The sequence below is a fragment of the Ylistrum balloti genome, unplaced genomic scaffold (genome assembly GCF_031769215.1).
Source record: "Ylistrum balloti isolate Yb309-2 unplaced genomic scaffold, AGI_CSIRO_Ybal_v1 Utg369948, whole genome shotgun sequence".
Taxonomy (NCBI): domain Eukaryota; kingdom Metazoa; phylum Mollusca; class Bivalvia; order Pectinida; family Pectinidae; genus Ylistrum; species Ylistrum balloti.
In genome coordinates this window covers 1-18,327 of record NW_026782052.1, presented here as the reverse complement: position 1 = coordinate 18,327, position 18,327 = coordinate 1, and the positions used below count along the sequence as shown (strand labels likewise).

The 18,327-nt window shown below is 37.9% G+C and overlaps 1 protein-coding gene across 1 annotated transcript in view; it reads left to right on the top strand.

Annotated features, from left to right (window-relative positions):
- The window catches only part of LOC132547344 (fibrocystin-L-like), a gene marked incomplete at its 3' end in the record, with an annotated part of 41,605 nt that extends 23,286 nt beyond the window's left edge, over positions 1 to 18,319 (top strand). Inside the window, 28 exon segments of the mRNA XM_060211111.1 lie at positions 53 to 175; positions 588 to 693; positions 1,278 to 1,547; positions 1,742 to 1,866; positions 2,013 to 2,148; positions 2,316 to 2,502; positions 3,022 to 3,266; positions 3,597 to 3,785; positions 4,161 to 4,337; positions 4,737 to 6,230; positions 6,355 to 6,504; positions 7,026 to 7,191; positions 7,636 to 7,792; positions 8,357 to 8,596; positions 9,178 to 9,307; positions 9,514 to 9,894; positions 10,065 to 11,560; positions 11,857 to 12,022; positions 12,629 to 12,883; positions 13,468 to 13,734; positions 14,009 to 14,257; positions 14,759 to 14,926; positions 15,179 to 15,412; positions 15,808 to 16,509; positions 17,082 to 17,244; positions 17,463 to 17,644; positions 17,647 to 17,694; positions 18,173 to 18,319. Of these exon segments, the coding sequence (XP_060067094.1) occupies positions 53 to 175; positions 588 to 693; positions 1,278 to 1,547; positions 1,742 to 1,866; positions 2,013 to 2,148; positions 2,316 to 2,502; positions 3,022 to 3,266; positions 3,597 to 3,785; positions 4,161 to 4,337; positions 4,737 to 6,230; positions 6,355 to 6,504; positions 7,026 to 7,191; positions 7,636 to 7,792; positions 8,357 to 8,596; positions 9,178 to 9,307; positions 9,514 to 9,894; positions 10,065 to 11,560; positions 11,857 to 12,022; positions 12,629 to 12,883; positions 13,468 to 13,734; positions 14,009 to 14,257; positions 14,759 to 14,926; positions 15,179 to 15,412; positions 15,808 to 16,509; positions 17,082 to 17,244; positions 17,463 to 17,644; positions 17,647 to 17,694; positions 18,173 to 18,319 (8,353 nt within the window).
- Between the last annotated feature and the right edge of the window lie 8 nt (positions 18,320 to 18,327).

Sequence of the window (18,327 nt, the reverse complement as noted above, 5' to 3'; positions counted from 1 at the left end):
TTTACAGATAATGCATCCTTTCTCTGAAGTTATTTGTTGGTTATTTTCCCAGGTTGACTCTAGTCGTCTTACAGGAGAATCTGTTGTCATGCTACCTAAAGATGTGACAGACGGCCATGTTGTTTTTGATCCTATACCAGGGGAATTACTCAGAGTTCCCGATAGTAAAGCACAGGTACTTATGTCAGTTACTGATGTTCGTTCTATCTGAAAGATAATCGATTTTTTTTTAATTTTTGAAATCATCAATCAAGTTGAATCTGTTCAGTATTGATGATCTTTACAGAAAACACCATTTTTGTTTTATTTTAAACATAGTACTAACATAACCTTTAAACTTAAATTTAAAGAATCTGGTTATTTAGTTTAATACATGGAAGGGATATTCAAGAACAAATAAAGATTAATATAGATAAGTAACAAAATGTGTGAAGACGTGAAAATATTGACTCGTTAATGATTCTCCTGGAGTAGTCCTAGTGTATAAGTTTAGAGATAAAAGAATGTAAAGACAAATATTTTTGAAAGCTGTATGTTGGTTAGTTAGAGGTTTATCGCACATTTTTAAAATCATATTTGTGCTCCAGGTGACGACATTTATCAATGATGTGCCGACTAAATGTTCTGGAACATGTGACTTTGAATGGTTAATGAGTAGTACGCCTACAGTAACAGGCATATCTCCGGGTACAGGTAAGTCTTCAAAATGCACAAGGAGAGGAAATCCTTAGAGAAGTGACTTATTCAAATTATCCTGACTTCGTTCCGGGTTGTCCTTTCATATCTATCTTTTACGTTATAACAATATGAGCCTGTTCAGTCTTTTCAAGCCTCAATCCACTAGACCTCGAGTCAGAGATATAGCTATTACAAAAGCACGCTTTTCTCATACCTTTTGAAAGTATTATACATACAAATTTATCAAACAATGCGGCAATTAATGGGATTTTGACATTTTGTTTTGTTTTGATATTTTTAGAATTAAACTACTGGATGATACAGTTCGAATAGTCATCTAATCACATGATCCCTTAAGATAATTGTTTATTGAAACGTGATAATGATTTTTCCTGCAATCAATAGTTTTGCCTATTATGACCAAGCAGTTTAAGTTATTGAACATGTTTTCCATTAAAACTAAAACTAATGAAATATTATTTGAATGTTCATAATTTTACCTCCAGTGAGCAACATTATATAATAATATATAATGAACGTATTGTAGAAAGTTGAACTTTTTTTGGATAATCAGATCTACCAAACTCTACTTTTGACAGGGGTCCCTGGTACAGTCGCTACCATCTCCGGGACGGGGTTTAGTGGAACACCTGCTGACAATTCTGTAATGATTGGAGGCACGGCCTGTGTTGTGACTGGATCCACATCTACATCAATTACTTGTACAATTGGCAGCGGCCCAGAGGGCATTTACAAGGTAGATGCCAATGTGGCTGGTTCTGGAATGGCGCAACACAGTGGTGGTGACGTCAGTTACATCTATACTACAGGAATCAACAGTTTCACACCATCGTCCAGTAGTTTAGGCGGTAAGTACAGCCATCTATGATTTCTCCACCATTCTTTTGTAGTCTGAGCGGTTTACACTGTTTTCGATGTCCCTCTTCTGTAGTTTATGGTTTATACACCCTCTTCAAGTTGTTGAAGTACTATGTAATCCCTACAGTTTTTAATGTAATATGACTCATTAAATAAGTCGATGTCGGTTCATTTCGCTTTCTAGGTGGCGTAAATCTGACTGTTGATGGATATGGCTTCAGGAGCGATGCAACAGTGACCGTAGATGGTCAAAACTGTCCAGTCATCTCCACATCCCCTGACCAGATAGTGTGCGTCATACCTCCCAAGGTCAGTACTCTGTTATAGTTATACCAACTTCATCATTCAAACACTTAATTGAACTTTCGTATTGGTAAATTTGATTACAGTCCTATTTCTCCCACGTAATATTTTGTATTGTTTTGACCATTTGTTCGTGTGTTTTGCATTTGAAGACATCAGCTGGGGCTGTATCTGTGGTTGTGGCCATGGCGGGAGTTCCATCGTCTACAGCCTCAAGCTCATTTACATATGATTCTGGAATCACCGCTCAGATCTCTTCCATTACTCCAACAACATCAGGGGTTAAAGGTCAGTTTAATTCAAAGTCGTGTTTGTAATGAATCATAATAATAAATACAATACAGTATATCTGTACTATATCATCAATGCTAACATTTTCTATGATTTTCTTCCTAGTTTTTCATATTTAGTGTTGTTGTTGTTTGATTGTTTGATGTAATGTTATCTTACGCCAGGTGGAGCTACAATAACGATCTCCGGGTCAGGATTTGGCAGCTCTGGAACAGTAATCATCGGTGGTACAGTTGTCTCCCCTTCGATATATTCGAACACGCAAGTGACCGCTACCCTTCCATCGCTTACTCCAGGATTGAAGGCTGTTCAAGTTGTCGTTGGAACAGATGGCGCTGCTGTTCTTTCTAGGTAGTTATGTTCTAATATCTGTGTGAAAGTTGAAGTTCAAAGGTTAGACATGCTTAACAGGTTTGCATTGGTTATATTACCAGCTAGTATCAGACGTTATGGAATTTTGAATATCATTTGATTTAGCGGAGAGCAGGCTTAATTTAACTGAATTATGAGATAAGATGGATATCAATTTCATGGTAAATAGCATGATATCCAATGAAAATTATGAAATGAAACGGAGTTCACGTTATTTTTTATTAGATTATACATCGACGAAAAATCGATTCTTACAACTTTATTCAAATGTGTAATCTTATGAGTTTTGTAAGGAAAAACATTTTGCCAAAGACTGTAATATGATTTTTACAGAAACCTCCAAGATTTATCAATAAAAAAGCTAATCGTTGAAAATGCACATTTTCTGGTATTGGTAGTACAAAGTAGTATGTAATATCGCTATGCAGTAAACATATCTCTGTAAATTCCTTCAAATTGTCACAAAGTGATGGATTAACACATTTATTTATCATGCAGCTCAAATGCTGTGCCTACAGTTGACTACCTCATGAAAGTCACCAACGTTTACCCACTTCAAGGCTCGCTCCATGGAGGGACCATGGTTACCATTACCGGAGACGGTTTGGGTTCTGATGCTGAAGTAAAATTTGGAGATACCGTCTGTGATGTTGACGCTGCAACTGCTACGTCAACGCAGATCGTATGCAAAATTGGTGACACAGGAATAGTCCACAATATTGACAATCAGGGATCGCATTTCGGTGAGGATTATGATTCAGGGTAACACTTGTAGATGTTGTTGGCCTTGGGAAGAAACACTAATTCCGTAATATTTTTCTTAGAATTCATATGCAGTCACTGAATAAAATAAATAAGGAAAATAGAGAAAAAATAGTTAAATAAAACTCAGAGCTCTTTGATAGTAACTTTCAATATTACAAAATTGTTTGATAATGGTTGCAAGAGGGAAAAAGTAAGAATGAAAATTGCAAAACCTGACCAAATCAGGTGGAACAAAAAAGAGGAAATGGAAAAAAAGAAATGTTTTTGAGTTTCAACTGAGATTTGCAAGTAATTTGAAACGTTTTCAGCTTTTGGCATTGGTTATGCTTGGAACCCAAAGAACCTACAAGTGAATCAGGGTGACACGGTTCGCTGGACTTGGGACTACCCAACCTGGGTGGCCGGAATGAACCCGAGAGTGCAACAGACCACTAATGCTAGTTCTATTGAAGCCGAAACCGATGGTTTCAGTAGTGGTCCCACTGGAACAAAAACAGGTAAGAATCATCCTGATCAAATGGTATACAAAACATCTAAAAACTTAATCGCAACTATGTTGATATTCAATTGCAAAAACTAGTAGAACCACTACAAAATAAGTCCTTTCAACACTTTTTGGCACTGCGCCATTTGTATAATTTTAATCCAAGCGCAAAATTTTACATCAGAGAATTTACCCAAAGGTAAACATCGACACTATAAGCCATATTAACGAACACCCACTACTTAACAGAGAGATCATTGCGATCAAATAAAGTGTTCATTACACTCATACACCACAATGATCCAATAAAACAATTTCAACAGTCCTTGAAAAATAAAACATGTGTATATATATTGTACTATGAAAGTGTATTTTCTTTTCTTTGCAGGCGCTTTTGAATTCAAGTTTAATACATTGGGCACCAAATACTTTTGGAGTGATTATGTAGATATCTATACAACTACATGGTTCCGAGGGTCCATTAGCGTGGTAACCAAGGCATCGTATGTTGGAGACTTAAGTGTCAAAATTGGTGGAATTGAGGCTGTCTATGACAAGAATTCGGGTAAGACGTCATAATGATTTGAAATAGGAAAGTTCACGTGTGAACTCTTACTAGCTATATGAAAGATTAACTTTGATGTAAAAACATGTATTTTTCGTTTGTGCTCGGCTCTTTTAACCAGTCAACTTATTATGATTTAAACATATAAGTTTATGGATTAAGAATAACCACGAAATCAAAGAAAATTAATCCGACTTGAACCATTTTTACCATGTTGTCCCGTCGACTCAAATTGGAAAATTGTTCATAGATCTGATTTTTAATCAGTTGCAAAGTTCATATTTCTAATTATCAACATTCAATGTTTTTTTTTTTTTTTTTTTTGATAAAACTGTTTTTGGTCTTACATTAAAGGTAATCGTAGTTTAAGTTATACAATGACTTTTGTCATGTGTGTAGGTGTTGGCAACCCTTCAGCGTCCGGATCCTGTGTCGGTACACTTAGTACTATCTCCGGCTGTTCAGATTCTGCACCTACGGGTGGAGGTTCTGGAAAGTTTAACTTCAAGTTCTGGTCATGTCTGACACCAACAATTACATCAATCAGCAGGAATAATGGAACAGCCAATGATGATATCGTTTTAACTGGAACTGGACTGTCAACCACTAAATGCCAGAACGAGGTCTTGTTTGGTAGCGATTCTTGTACAGTTTCCGCCGCCACTGCTTCATCCCTTACATGTAAGCTTGACTCATCTTCAAGTCCCCCTGTCGGTGTACAGCAGGCATTAGATGTCCGTGTAGGAAACCTGGGAAGCGCCCGTATAGCCATTCCCGGCCAGATAGCCAAGACATTTGCTGCAATTCCTGTTGTTTCTAGTTTCTCTCCTGTTTTGGGATCATTGGAAGGAAGTACACCACTGACCATCACTGGAGCAGGATTTCAAGGTACTATGTCGGATGTCACGGTGACAATTGGGGGTTATCCTTGCCCTATCAACTCTCTCTCCTACACTAACATTGTCTGTTTCACTCCATCGTCGCTGACTGATGGGACCAAATCACTAGAGGTTAAGGTCAGTGCCGCAGGACAGATGGTGACTGCAGAATGTGATGCCCAGTCATGTGATTATACCTACGACCTTGGGTCTACTCCTAGCGTTGAGTCTGTTTCACCCACAACACTAGACGGTTCTTCAGCGACATTGACTATTACCGGGAAGAGATTTGGAAGTACTAGAGCAGACGTAAGTGTGACTGTAGGGGGCGAGGTTTGCGCTGTAACAATTGCTGCAGATACCAAAATACAATGTACCATTTCTGCTGTTCCAGTAGGCTCCCAGTCATTGGTTGTAGATGTTACGCCGAAAGGTCGCTCAAAGCACGACCCGTCACCCGTTACTGTCACTGGTCAAGCAGTGATAAGTTCTGTCAGCCCATCAGCCGGAAGTACTAACGGCGGCACCTCGGTTTCCATCTTTGGTAATGGATTCGGTTCGGACGCCGGTGTCACTATAGATGGCACTGACTGCCCAGTTACCTCTGTAACACTCTCGCAGGTCGTCTGCACCACAGCTGCGCACGCTGCCGCAAATAATCTTGACCTTATTGTAACATCAGGAGGAACTACCTATTCAAGTGAGACATTTAGTCACACCATTGGAGCCACGCCAGTGGTAGCATCCGTCTCACCAACATCCGGGTCTTCGGGAGACACTATCACACTGAGCGGTTCAAATTTTGGGGTAAACACAATCGACAACAACGTCACTCTGGGTGACAGGGAGTGCACTGTGACGTCGGCCTCAACTACGGAGATAACTTGCATTGTTGGTAACTACAGGGCCGGAAGCTATGAGTTACTAGTGGATGTCGCAGGCATTGGACTCTCAAATAACGACATTTAGACATTTACCTTCGATATGTCTGCTTCTAGTATCAGTCCCAATTCAGGTAATTTATATGTATGTGTTCAATAATTTGGCGTATTGCAATTTTGAATAAATTTGCCTTGATAATTTACCGTTTTATAATTAAGTGTTGCTGGTATATCATGCCAATGAACATTTATCAACAGGAAGTACAAGTGGTGACCAGACGGTGACAATATCAGGATCCGGATTTGATAACACCACATCAGTGACCATTTGTTCCCAGCCATGTATCCGATCAACCAAATACAATTCCACAGAAACACAATTTATCTGTGTCACACCTGCTTCAACAGGTAAGTTGTTCTCGCCTTATTCGTTTGAGGTTTGCACAACCTCCTCCGTGATGATTACAACTAGTGAATCACCTGTCGTCCAGATTATGTACATTGAGCGAGTTTAATCATCAAAAGGCACGTAAAAACAATAATTTCAATTACCTCTCAAGTTTTCCAGGTATTTGTGATACTATTTATAGAATAACTCATTTATCGCTGTCTATTGATTGATATCCTTATGTAAAATGAAACTCAAGAATCTGAATTACTGTATGAAGCATTTGATACATGTGATTCGAGTTGTCGCTTATGGATTGTGTATTATACACTGTACTCTTGCAGAAATAATATTATCTTTCATATCCATGTTAGCATTGAATCGATGTCAGCATCAGTTTTGGTGATCAATATTTTGATATTAATAATTCCTTCTCTAAAATAATTTTATTATATGTACCTGAAGATATCGAAGCCAATATATTTCATGCAAATTCGGAAAAAAAATAAATTGTATAATATGTATTGACCTGTGATTTAAGGCACCACAACACAGGCCTGTACTGTATCTATCACCGTTAATGCTGTCACTCAGACGCTTAGTTACACATATGATTCGACAAAGACACCGGACATCACAGGAGTAACCCCAACACGTGGTGGTACAGGAGGTGGGACACGTATCACAGTTGCAGGTTCAGGATTCGGGTACGCATTTCAAATAGAACACTTACAATTCGTGACGATTTCTGATAAGTCCTGTATCTGTATCTATTTCTAAAAACATATTTTGCCTTGCATTATTTTCCTCTTTTCTGGCTTCCAAACAATTTAGTTCCAGCATTTAGACATGTTAAAAAAGCTTAGTATGCTGCATTTCTTTACACAAATAGCATATACTGCCAACTTTTGAAATTGATACACAGGGGCAATATTTACTGATTGTTCCTGAATGCAATTTTTATTATCGCTTTTCAATTTGAAAGGTTATCTTAGTTATTTTTAAGGAAACGTCGATTTTTCGTTCGTTCTTATGCAAATAAAGCTATCGTCATTGTTTCGTTAATTAGGTAATCCTAAAATATTGAATGAATCTTGGTTTGATGTTTTGATGAGCTGACAACTTCCTACCACATTATGTTTTACATACAGAACGACAGCGTCTGACTGTGCCGTAAGTATAGAGGGCAGTGTGTGTGCAGTCGTCAGCGTCAGTGCTAGCCAAATTATATGTGACACGGGTTCTATTCCCGCTTCAGTCCGAGGCAAGGTCCGAGTGGAGATCGCCGGAAATGGTCAAGCCAGACAGGTTTGTATATTGTAACTGGTTTCTACGTAATGAAGATAATGTTACTGTATGCATTTATATATGGACGTAAGTCACATGACCTGATGTGGAAACTGTGATTCCATCAAGGATACAAGATTCAAAGTTCCAAAATATATACTTCCAAGTCGTTGCTATAGTTGCGATTTTAAGAAAACAACACCATATATATAGCATGTAACTTTATCAAGTTCAACCTAGCTGTGTGAATTCGGGAGAGTGAACGGTGATGTCAACCTAGCATCCTTTTGGGGTTAGGTGCTCCTGATATCGTGTTCATATGATAGATCGTATGAAAATGCATCATTCGAATAAATACATATTTGATAGTATATGTTACATACCAGTTACGTTGATTTTCGTCACTTCCAAACGAAGAATGAAAGTTTCTCGGAACACAAAACTTACCTCCACAAGGTGTAGGTTTAAAGATAAGAATCAATATGTTTATACCTTTCTACTGAGTTATGAGATGGGTCCACTTACTAGATTCTCATTGATGATTTGTTGAATGCTCTTGATAACTGACTCCGTTTTTCTTAATAGACTTCCGCGGATTATCATTACGTTGATGTCTGGTCATCAGTGTATTCCTGGGGAGGGGTGTCACTGCCAACAGATGGTGACCTTGTCGTTATCCAAGCCGGCCAAACAATCTACCTAGACACGACCACCGCCACTCTCAAAATGCTTCTTATTCAAGGGGGAGAACTCATTTTCGATGACAACCAAGATGTGGAATTGAATTCAGAAATTGTTTTAGTCACAAACGGAGGACTGTTTCAGGTATCTTTAAAGAAACTCTTCATTTATTAAGTAGAATAATGTTCCGTTAAGTTGTGCGATATCTGGAAGTGTGATTAAGACATGTTTATAGGATACCATGCTGCAAGGTATCTCTATATATTTATCATATAATAAAATTTGATCGTATATATTTAGATGCATTATAGACACAGACGTACTAATGATTTTATACTTATGATGTATATCTTTAATGGATTTTTTTATCAAACAATGGCTAGGGCTATGACTTTGTCAATTGTAATGCATAATAGCTTTAAACCTACGTATTCAGCGGTAGGTACGTGGGAAACCATCGTAACAGTTTCATAAATTGACGACATTAAATAGTGTAGGCCTGGCAGAAGTTGTGCAGTGGAGTTTCGTGTTGATGCTGTATATACTAAATAGTTTACTTTTGGATAAAATGGCTTTCCACTCGAATACATGTAAAGGAAATACTTTAACAGAGAAAGTTATCTGAAGAAAATAATAACTGGCACAAACTCCAGTTTCCATTTTGCAACAACTTGCTTTACAGAATTAGGTAGGGTAAATAAAATATGTTGATTTCCGAACAACAGGTTGGAACAGAACAAACACCTTTTCAACACAAAGCAACCATTACCTTACATGGACATCATCGCAGTAAAGAGCTCCCAATATATGGTACTAAGACGCTGGCTATCCGTGAAGGCACATTGGACCTGCATGGTACAATACTGTTTTGTTTTCTCATTATGTTAATTTGCTTCCTTCTGTTCCATTCTCTGTTATATCTTTGAAATAGTGTGATGTGATGTAGGTGAAAACAGACAAAAGTCATACTTAAATTATTGCAAAATAGCGTAAAATATATTATAGCATACACTTAGTTATGAATCGAACACTTGTTTAGATGATGTTAATGCGTATTTTAGGTATACCGACACCAGTTACCTGGACGAAACTTTCACAAACAGCTGCTGCAGGTACAAACGTTATTAAACTCGACCAAGCTGTTAATTGGAATGTAGGAGATCAGATCATCATTGCCACAACTGGCGACATGAAGTCACAGTCTCAGAACGAACTCAAAACCATCACAGCGATAGCCGGAGACCTAAAGACCTTGACCTTAGACTCTAATCTCGCAAACGAGCACATTGCCGTCACTGAAAGTTTTGGAACCAGCGCTAACGCAGCCACCATGAATTTTGCAGCTGAAGTCGGTCTCTTAACACATAATGTTAAAGTTCAGGGCACAAGTGACGCGCAGTGGATTGAGAAAATTGAAGCATGTCCTGACGGCTTTGATACTGGTAAGCATTTTTCATATTAGGAATGACATTATATAGGCGTATTGTAAGTCTAGTTTGATTAAGGCAATGCATATACTAACGACTGTATTTTTTTATGAAAATATTATTGTTCATACTTCACAATTATTGGGAAAAATAACACTAAAGCATACCATGTATCTGGTCTACAGGTGAGTTTGCCACCCAGACATGTTTTCAAGGACGTTTTGGCGAAGAAATGGGAAGCGATCAATTTGGCGGCCAAATAATGATTCATGCCCCCGAGTACGACACACATAGATCTACTGGCCGTTTACAATATGTAGAATTATTCCACATGGGTCAGGCCTTTAGACTGGGACGCTATCCTGTGCATTTCCATCTCAATGGCGACATGTCACACTGTTACGTCCGTGGACTGGGCATCCATGAAACGTTCAACCGTGCCGTGAATATACATGGTACAAAAAATCTGCTTGTTGAACACGTTGTTATCTATAACGTTATGGGAGGTGCCTTCTTCTTCGAGGACGGCATTGAGACTGGTAACATTATCCAGTACAACCTAGCTGTGTTCGTACGGGAGAGTTCAAGTCTACTTAACGATGATGTCACTCCAGCATCCTTCTGGATTACAAATCCGAACAATACACTCCAGCACAACCACGCTGCCGGTGGATCTCACTTTGGATTCTGGTACCGCATGCATGACCATCCGGAAGGGCCATCATTTACCCGCTCTGTCTGTCCCAAACTGATCACGTTGGGTACATTCTTCAACAATAGTGCTCACTCATTTGGTTGGTTTGGTCTTTGGATCTTTCCTACATACACACCTAGAGTAGACGGTATTTGTGGATCTTCTGTGCCACAACCCGTAAATTTTGATACATTCGATGCTTGGAATAACGAAAAAGGCGTAGAGACTGTGAACACCGGCGCCCTCCAGTTCAGTAAAATCCGTGCAGTAGCAAACAAAAAGGCTGGATTTGAAGGCAAACTTATTGTGGAAGGTGAAGATTCTTCAAATCCGTCAAATGAAGCTGCTATCAAGGACTCCCTAATTGTTGGTTACGCGTCATTTTCACCTAATTCTGTCTGTACTAATGGAGCTATTGTGCTTCCATACGGATTCATGTTTGGGGTAACAAATGTTGAATTTGTCAATTTTGATAAATCGAGCTGTTCCGCCTTTACCTGGACAAGAATAGACGGTACATGTGGTGACCAATGTGGTGGGTACTATTACAAAACATCAGGTCTGACCTGGACAAATTCTCCCAATCGTGGCCGATATGAATGGTTATTCGAGGGCGTTCTACATGATCTTGATGGCACTTTGTGCAACAGTGTAAATTGTAAAGTCGTACCAAGTACTGGAACACTCCCACCCAGTTGTACTGCATTCTCCGATTTCAATAACAGCATACCCGCAAGTGTATGTCCTTCTTCTGTCAAGTTCCACAGGTTTGGTTTTAATAACATTTTGCCTGCTTCTTTAGAATTCAAGCAAACAAATTTGACAAATCAGTACGGATCATCCCTCGGCGAGTATCGTGAAAAACGAATCACTCACAAGGGCGGCTGGGTAGTATTACTCGTTAGTACCGAGACCTATTCTCTTACTTTTGTTGACGCTGCAATCCAAACGAATCTCAGTTTCTCTGGCACACTTTACCATTTCGAGGTAAGTAGTTTTTTTCTTTTTTCACCCGATGCAAAGATATACATAAAGTAACGATAACAGATATAGTTTGTATTCACAGCCGATAATTCTAACATCATGTTTTACGTTCAGGTTTAATTTAAGAATATGAAAACTAATAATTATTTAATTATAATGAAAAAGCCGCTGTTATAATTGAAACGAAAAGTATTGAACAAACATAAATGTTATTGTGAATTTAATATCCCTTTCAACAAGGAAATAAAACCCATCTTGGCATAAATCTAACTCAATTATTGTTATTATTTATCTTATAGAACAATGACTATATTTATCTGCGTCAAAAAGTAAACAAGAAACCAGACAGACTAAAGAGTGACGCCCGTGGATTTGTCGAGTCATCTGATGTGACTCTGGATCCTAGCGTTCATGTAAACGGGGACTGGACATACGATCATTATACCAACGAAATCACAATTCTTGGTTCGTGTACAAATCTCGGAATATTCCATATTACTTACCACATGAAATGTAAACACAATGACAATAGCTTAGCGCATTTATGGTTTATGAAAAAAACGGGAATTTCTTCTTGAATATTGAATTGTGAACATATTTGATAAAGAACAATCTGTCTAAAACGTAATTGAATCAGATAAGAAGTGCATTTGTATACAACAAAGCTTTATGGAATTGACAACAAAAAGCAACAATAAGTGTAATCCATGCACATTGATTTTCTGTCTCGGATTAAGCCTGTCTATACTGAGTGTCATTAATCCGTAATGGTATTGAACATCAATTGTGTTTTAGTGCTTTAGTAAATATCTTTCTAACGATGTAATAGATCACGGAAGAAAATAAAATAGAAAGAGGAATGAAATGAAAAAAAAAAAAATGAAAAATACTCGATCATTACGTGTATGTTACAAAGTAATTACATAATTCTATTATGGTTCTTTTCTTGTATGAGATGCTTTTCAATCACACTATAATTGTGTGTGGGTTATTGTGAATGCTAACACGACTATCTGATTACCTGATTTCCTATCATTCCCTTTCGTCTTATATCTGTGTTTACTCTTTCAGTAAAAGGAAGTGGTGGAGCGAGCGGTAGAAAAAAGCGTGGTTCTCCCGCTTTGCCAACCGGTATCGCCAGTATATCATTCGATTTTCAGGCCTTCAAATGTTTCTACGCCAACTGTACACCACCACCGGATCCTAACACAGTACCCCCTGTCACTCAGCGACCATCGGATTTCGTGTATTGGTCAGAGGCAAACTCTTGGACTTGGCTTAACAATACACTTCCAGTAGCCAATACTGACCTGACTATTCCACAAGGTAATTATTGTCCCTGATTTGTGCGTTACAAGATTTACGTCTTACTTGAAGACGAAGACGCTTACTCTTTAAGAAGACCTGGTCTTATTATCCCCTCCTTGTTTTGATGTGTGAAATTATGTCATTTCCTTTATTGCTTTGAATCAGCTTAAATATTGTTTGTTGGTTGTTCCATCGATACGATGATGAAACACATGATACTATGAAGTGGCCTTTTCCTAAGTAGATGATTGATTATATATACCACTGTATATTTTATTTTGACAAATAGCCACATTAATAGAATTTGATCTTAGCCGAGTCTTTAGCCAACAATTATATTACAAACATTGAACATACTATTACATTGCTCTGACATAAGTCAAAGGTTATGTTAATTTAATTACTCATACTCATTAAGAAGTAATCAAAACGTTTGTTTGTTTGCTTGTTTTGTTTTTTTTTGTTTTTGTTTTGTTTTTGTTTTTTGTTTTTTGTTTGTTATGCTACCAGAATGACCAAGTTGATCACTTGGCGTCATTGATTCATAACAATGTTTTAAACAGTAAGTAAAATGTAATTTCGAACTGAATTTGAATCATCAGAGGTGTGGATGGTAGCAGACATGGCTATTCCCTCACTCAATAAGTTAATCCTGTATGGCGTCTTGGAGTTTGATCACGGCACGTCAGCTCCTTACCGTGACATTGACCTCAATGCCACCCACATCATCATTCTGGGAGGGCGACTTATAATAGGATGGCCGGATGCTCCCTACCTCGGTAACTCTCAAGTCATCCTTAGAGGCAGCTGGGATAGTGACGAGTACACAGATCTCACCAATGCTCCAACTGTGGGGGCGAAGGCAATTGGTATGTGTTGTTCAGTCACGTGTATGTATACTAAGTAGTGTTGCCGTCTGTTATAGATAATGGTAATGAATGAAAACTGGTTTGCAATTATTCTAGTCTTTTTAAATGATGACAAATCAAAAATTATAATGAAAAATGGTAACATTTTCACAAGCATTAACAATCAGATACCTGTTCATGTTATAAACTGTATACCAGACAATGCCGTTTGGGGCAGGTGTCACCATATTTATTCCTACAATTACAATGCTTTGTATGTAAAAATTACAAACAGGTGTATTTGGAGGCCTTGACCTTCACGGGATCGATGTTGGGGTGTCATGGACACGGTTAGCTTCGACAGCGAACGCCGGGGCATCCACAATCTCTTTAGCACAGGCTGTCAACTGGACTGCGGGTAGCGACATCGTTCTAGCGACAACAAGTTATGATATGTGGGAAACAGAGACATTCAGGATCACTGGAGTATCTACTGATGGACTGACGCTTACCCTTAACAGCTCGTTACTGTACAAACATGTTGGTATGTATGTACGAAAATCCCAGCCTTCACCATCATTGAAGTATTATCTGACATGATTTTTTATGCTTTCCGCATTCCTTAAAACAGATAATTCTTGTCAGTCGAAAAGATTGAGAATGATACTTCTCTTAAATTCAAAAAAATCATTATTATGGGCGAGGCTTTATTTTCGTTGGATTCGTGGGTACTGTAAGTTTTACTTTCATGAAATGAAATTAATATAAATGCATATATGGAGTTAATTTATCCACGAAATCGAATGCTAATGATCTTTAAAACTTGAGCCCATTGGAAATAAGTTAGTTTACAGGTGGAAAGAAATAATAACAAAAGAAAAGGAAAATTGCAGTTAATTAATAAATTTGGTGGGACTATATTACATTATTGAAAGTTTTGGCATTTTAATTAAAATTGTAATTTAGAATTAGAGAAGACATTTTTTGCCAATGTTAATGAAATAAGAATAGAGGATGTAGATATTGGATTTTGTGTATTTTCTAGTCCATTCGGAGACAATAAATGGAAAAACCATCAGTCTTGGAGCCGAGGTTGGACTTCTCTCAAGAAATGTCAAAGTCGTCGGCGAGGACTATTCTAGAATGTTTAAGGAATCATTTGGTGCCCGGACGTTAGTAGGAACAGCACAAAAAGGAAGCAGCCAGTATATTGGTGAATGACGCCATTTGATAAATGAAATAAAGTGCAACATATAAATGATTTTGAGTAGTAAGGCTACATATTCATCTCGAGTCAAATTTAATTTCGTATTGAATGATAAACTGAAACGACGATGTTCAGCATTATTATGATCACGTGGAATAGAAATATTAAAACGTAAAAAGTAATAATTTTGAAGTTAGAATTTCAGATTTCAAATCAGAATGTGTTTTTCCATAACGGTTTTTATGTTTGTATTCCAAGGTTATGCTCGCTTGAGCAATGTGGAGTTTTTCCACACGGGACAGGAAAGCTACACCGAATTCTACGATGCACGATTTTCATTGACATTCCTTGATGGTGGAACAGTCAGCAATATTAAACCTTCATACATAAACAAATGCGCCTTCCACAACGGGTTTTCTCCGGCTATTGGTGTTTTCGGAACGCATGGTTTGCCCATAGAAGATAACGTCGTTCATCATGCAATCTGGTGGGGTAAGTAACGAGAATATACGTTTTCACATATATCATTTCTTTGTTCCAACATTCACTTCCTTTATGATACATTAATGCCGCAGCTAGTTTAAAGGGATACGTAAGTTTACAATGACATGTACGTTTTTTAATCTTTCTTTTGATTATAAAAGTATTGTCAGCATTTTAGTTTCTTTAATATCAGTTTAGAGAAGCAAAATTGGTTGAAATAAGCCCACATGTAGAACATTGGAGTTCAGTCAGAAAAAAAATAATACTGTGTAAAATACCCCTTTGATATATCGCTATTGTGCATGATACCTTTTCGGTTTCGAATTTTTTTTTTTTTGAAAAGTGCTGTTCATTCGTAGATGTTATTGTATGCACCGTGTTTAACCCTTATTTGATGGGTTTAGGTATTGAAACGTCTTCTGATGATACACGACTGCGCCGAAACCTGGTAACACTTGTTGTATGGGAAGGAGCGTACCAAGACCGTCAAGAACCATTCAACTTCCGCTACAATGGTGGAATTCAAGCTCCAGATGCCAAGGCTATTATAATTGAGGATAATGTTGTAGCGGGAGCTGAAAGGGTTGCCTACAGGTTAGGCGCCATTGAATGCGGTGCTGTTGGTTATGGAAGTAATCTGGCTCACAGTTCCCTAATGGGATTCGGGATATTTCCCGAAGACAAGTTAACAGTTTCATGTGTTCAAATTTCAAATTTCACAGTTTGGAAATCTCGAGACGGTGGTATTTTTTATGAGAACAGTCCAAGTGCGGAAATAAAAGACGTTGTCCTAGTTGAAAACACTGTGGGTACTGCACCGTTTATTGTTGGCCCATCAGCTGTGGGGCATGAAACTGCTGATAAGTATGTCTTAATCAAAGATTCGACAATAGTTGGTGCGACAACTTCTTTTGACTGCACATCTGACGCATTGAAATCTGATGAAAATGTTCAATTTAGCAGCCAAGGCCGCACGTGGAACACAGATGGTAGTCACATCGGCGTTGGGTTTACTAATTTCTTCCAATCATCCAATAATATGCCAATGAAGCCACATTATGGGACCATGTCTTACTCTTCGGTGTTCGGAGTAATGAAACTTGACGGTAAGTGATTTTCGTACATAAAGGAATATAAATGAAATCTATTTAATTATGGGGTTTGTACACAGTCCCATTGAGGTTCTGACATATCATTCAATCACTTCGGATATTCCATAGTCGCCTCCTAGGCTTCTAATTTCAGATTCATAGTATCACAGACAAGTCCTAGAAGGACGAAACAGCTGTATGATGCAGTTTGATTATTTTTTCAGGTCTACTTTATGTAACACACAACAATTCTGCGAGAATTCATCTTCCGCTGTAAAGTGAGATATTTAGCTCCATATAAAGCTAATGTTAGCCAGTTAATCATCTATGTGTTGATCATGGACGAAGCAGCTGGTGCAAAATGTGCAATTTCCATACATCATAGAATAAATTTAATATGTTACTTACATACGTAATACAAGAGGGTATCTCAATATCAAAATTTGCAGGTATATCACATCTGGCATCACAAGGAAAATATCCTGAAAGCTATTGTGTGCAGTATTTACTTTAGACGAAACAATCACCTGCCTCTTAAAATAGGTTTCTGCTTGATGTATAGTGTCTATTTTTTTATTTTTGAACAGGTGTGTCATTTGCTCATTTCAAAACAACTTGTGGCAGGAACGACTTCGCTGTAACCACGAATGCGAAAGGCGACGATGGCCAACATCCGATTGAATCGAAGAACGCATTTACCACTGATGTAGCAACAAATAACAAAATATTCTATCACAGGCCAAATGTGGGGTAAGAAATGTTATTTATCAAAAGATTTTCCTTAGTGTCTTAGATTTCGTCCTCTAACTATTCAAATCAAAGATGTATCTAACTATTGAGATTGCTAGTAGCATAGTATGTCGCTAATAAAATGTCTATTGTCGCATGAATGTATATGTTCGGTTAATATGCACTCTAAAGGGAAAAACAAATAAAAGAATAATTCTTTTTACTTCATTCGTCTTCAGAAAAATTAACAGTGCCGATTGTGTGGATATGGACTGTGATGGTCTGAAAAAGGATTTGTTTACTGACCAGGACGGTACTTTCCTTGGAAGTGTTGGAGCAGTTATTTCAGAATCGGAATGGCAGTGGGGTGGTGATCCACGCAGAGGTCTTGGTGATTACAGAATTCCAAAAACAATGCTTACTGAACAAATGGAACGCGCATACCGGTCAATAATATAGCACCTAACAAAGGTAAGTAACTGATATTCAACAGAATATTAACACCAAATAAATCTATGCAGTTGCATCAAAATAACTTTAAATTAATTCATATAAAGTATTTTCGATGGTTGATATGGATAACCTACGAAGCAGATAAGCAAGGTCCTGTTATAAGGTCTATGTCGGCAGCTGAACATGTTTAAATGTTGATATCTATCAAAACCGATGGCACAACGTCACACAGTCGATGAAATTCGAAATTCTTCCTGAAACTGTCATGGATGCAGAAATATACAGAGTCCTCACCAACAAAGTGTAGAATGTAGGTCGAGAGTGTAGAAAAAACAAACAGCTCCTTCGCAATTTTCTTTATTCGTGCATCAAGCTGATGACATGTTTCGGATCCAAGAAATTCAAGCTCAATACTAACATTACATGTAGGGCAGTGATTAAATTAGTTAATTATTTCATTATAACAATGATTTTTCTGTATCCGATATTATCATAGGTATCATCCGCAACAGCAACTGTGTTTTACACTCGGCATGGCAGGCTTATGAGTGTCACAACCTCAACTACAGGATTCTTATCATCGAAAGTATGGATTCGGACACTGAGACCCGCCGAGTATCACCTGTTGCTATTCTGGAGACGGGTATCTTG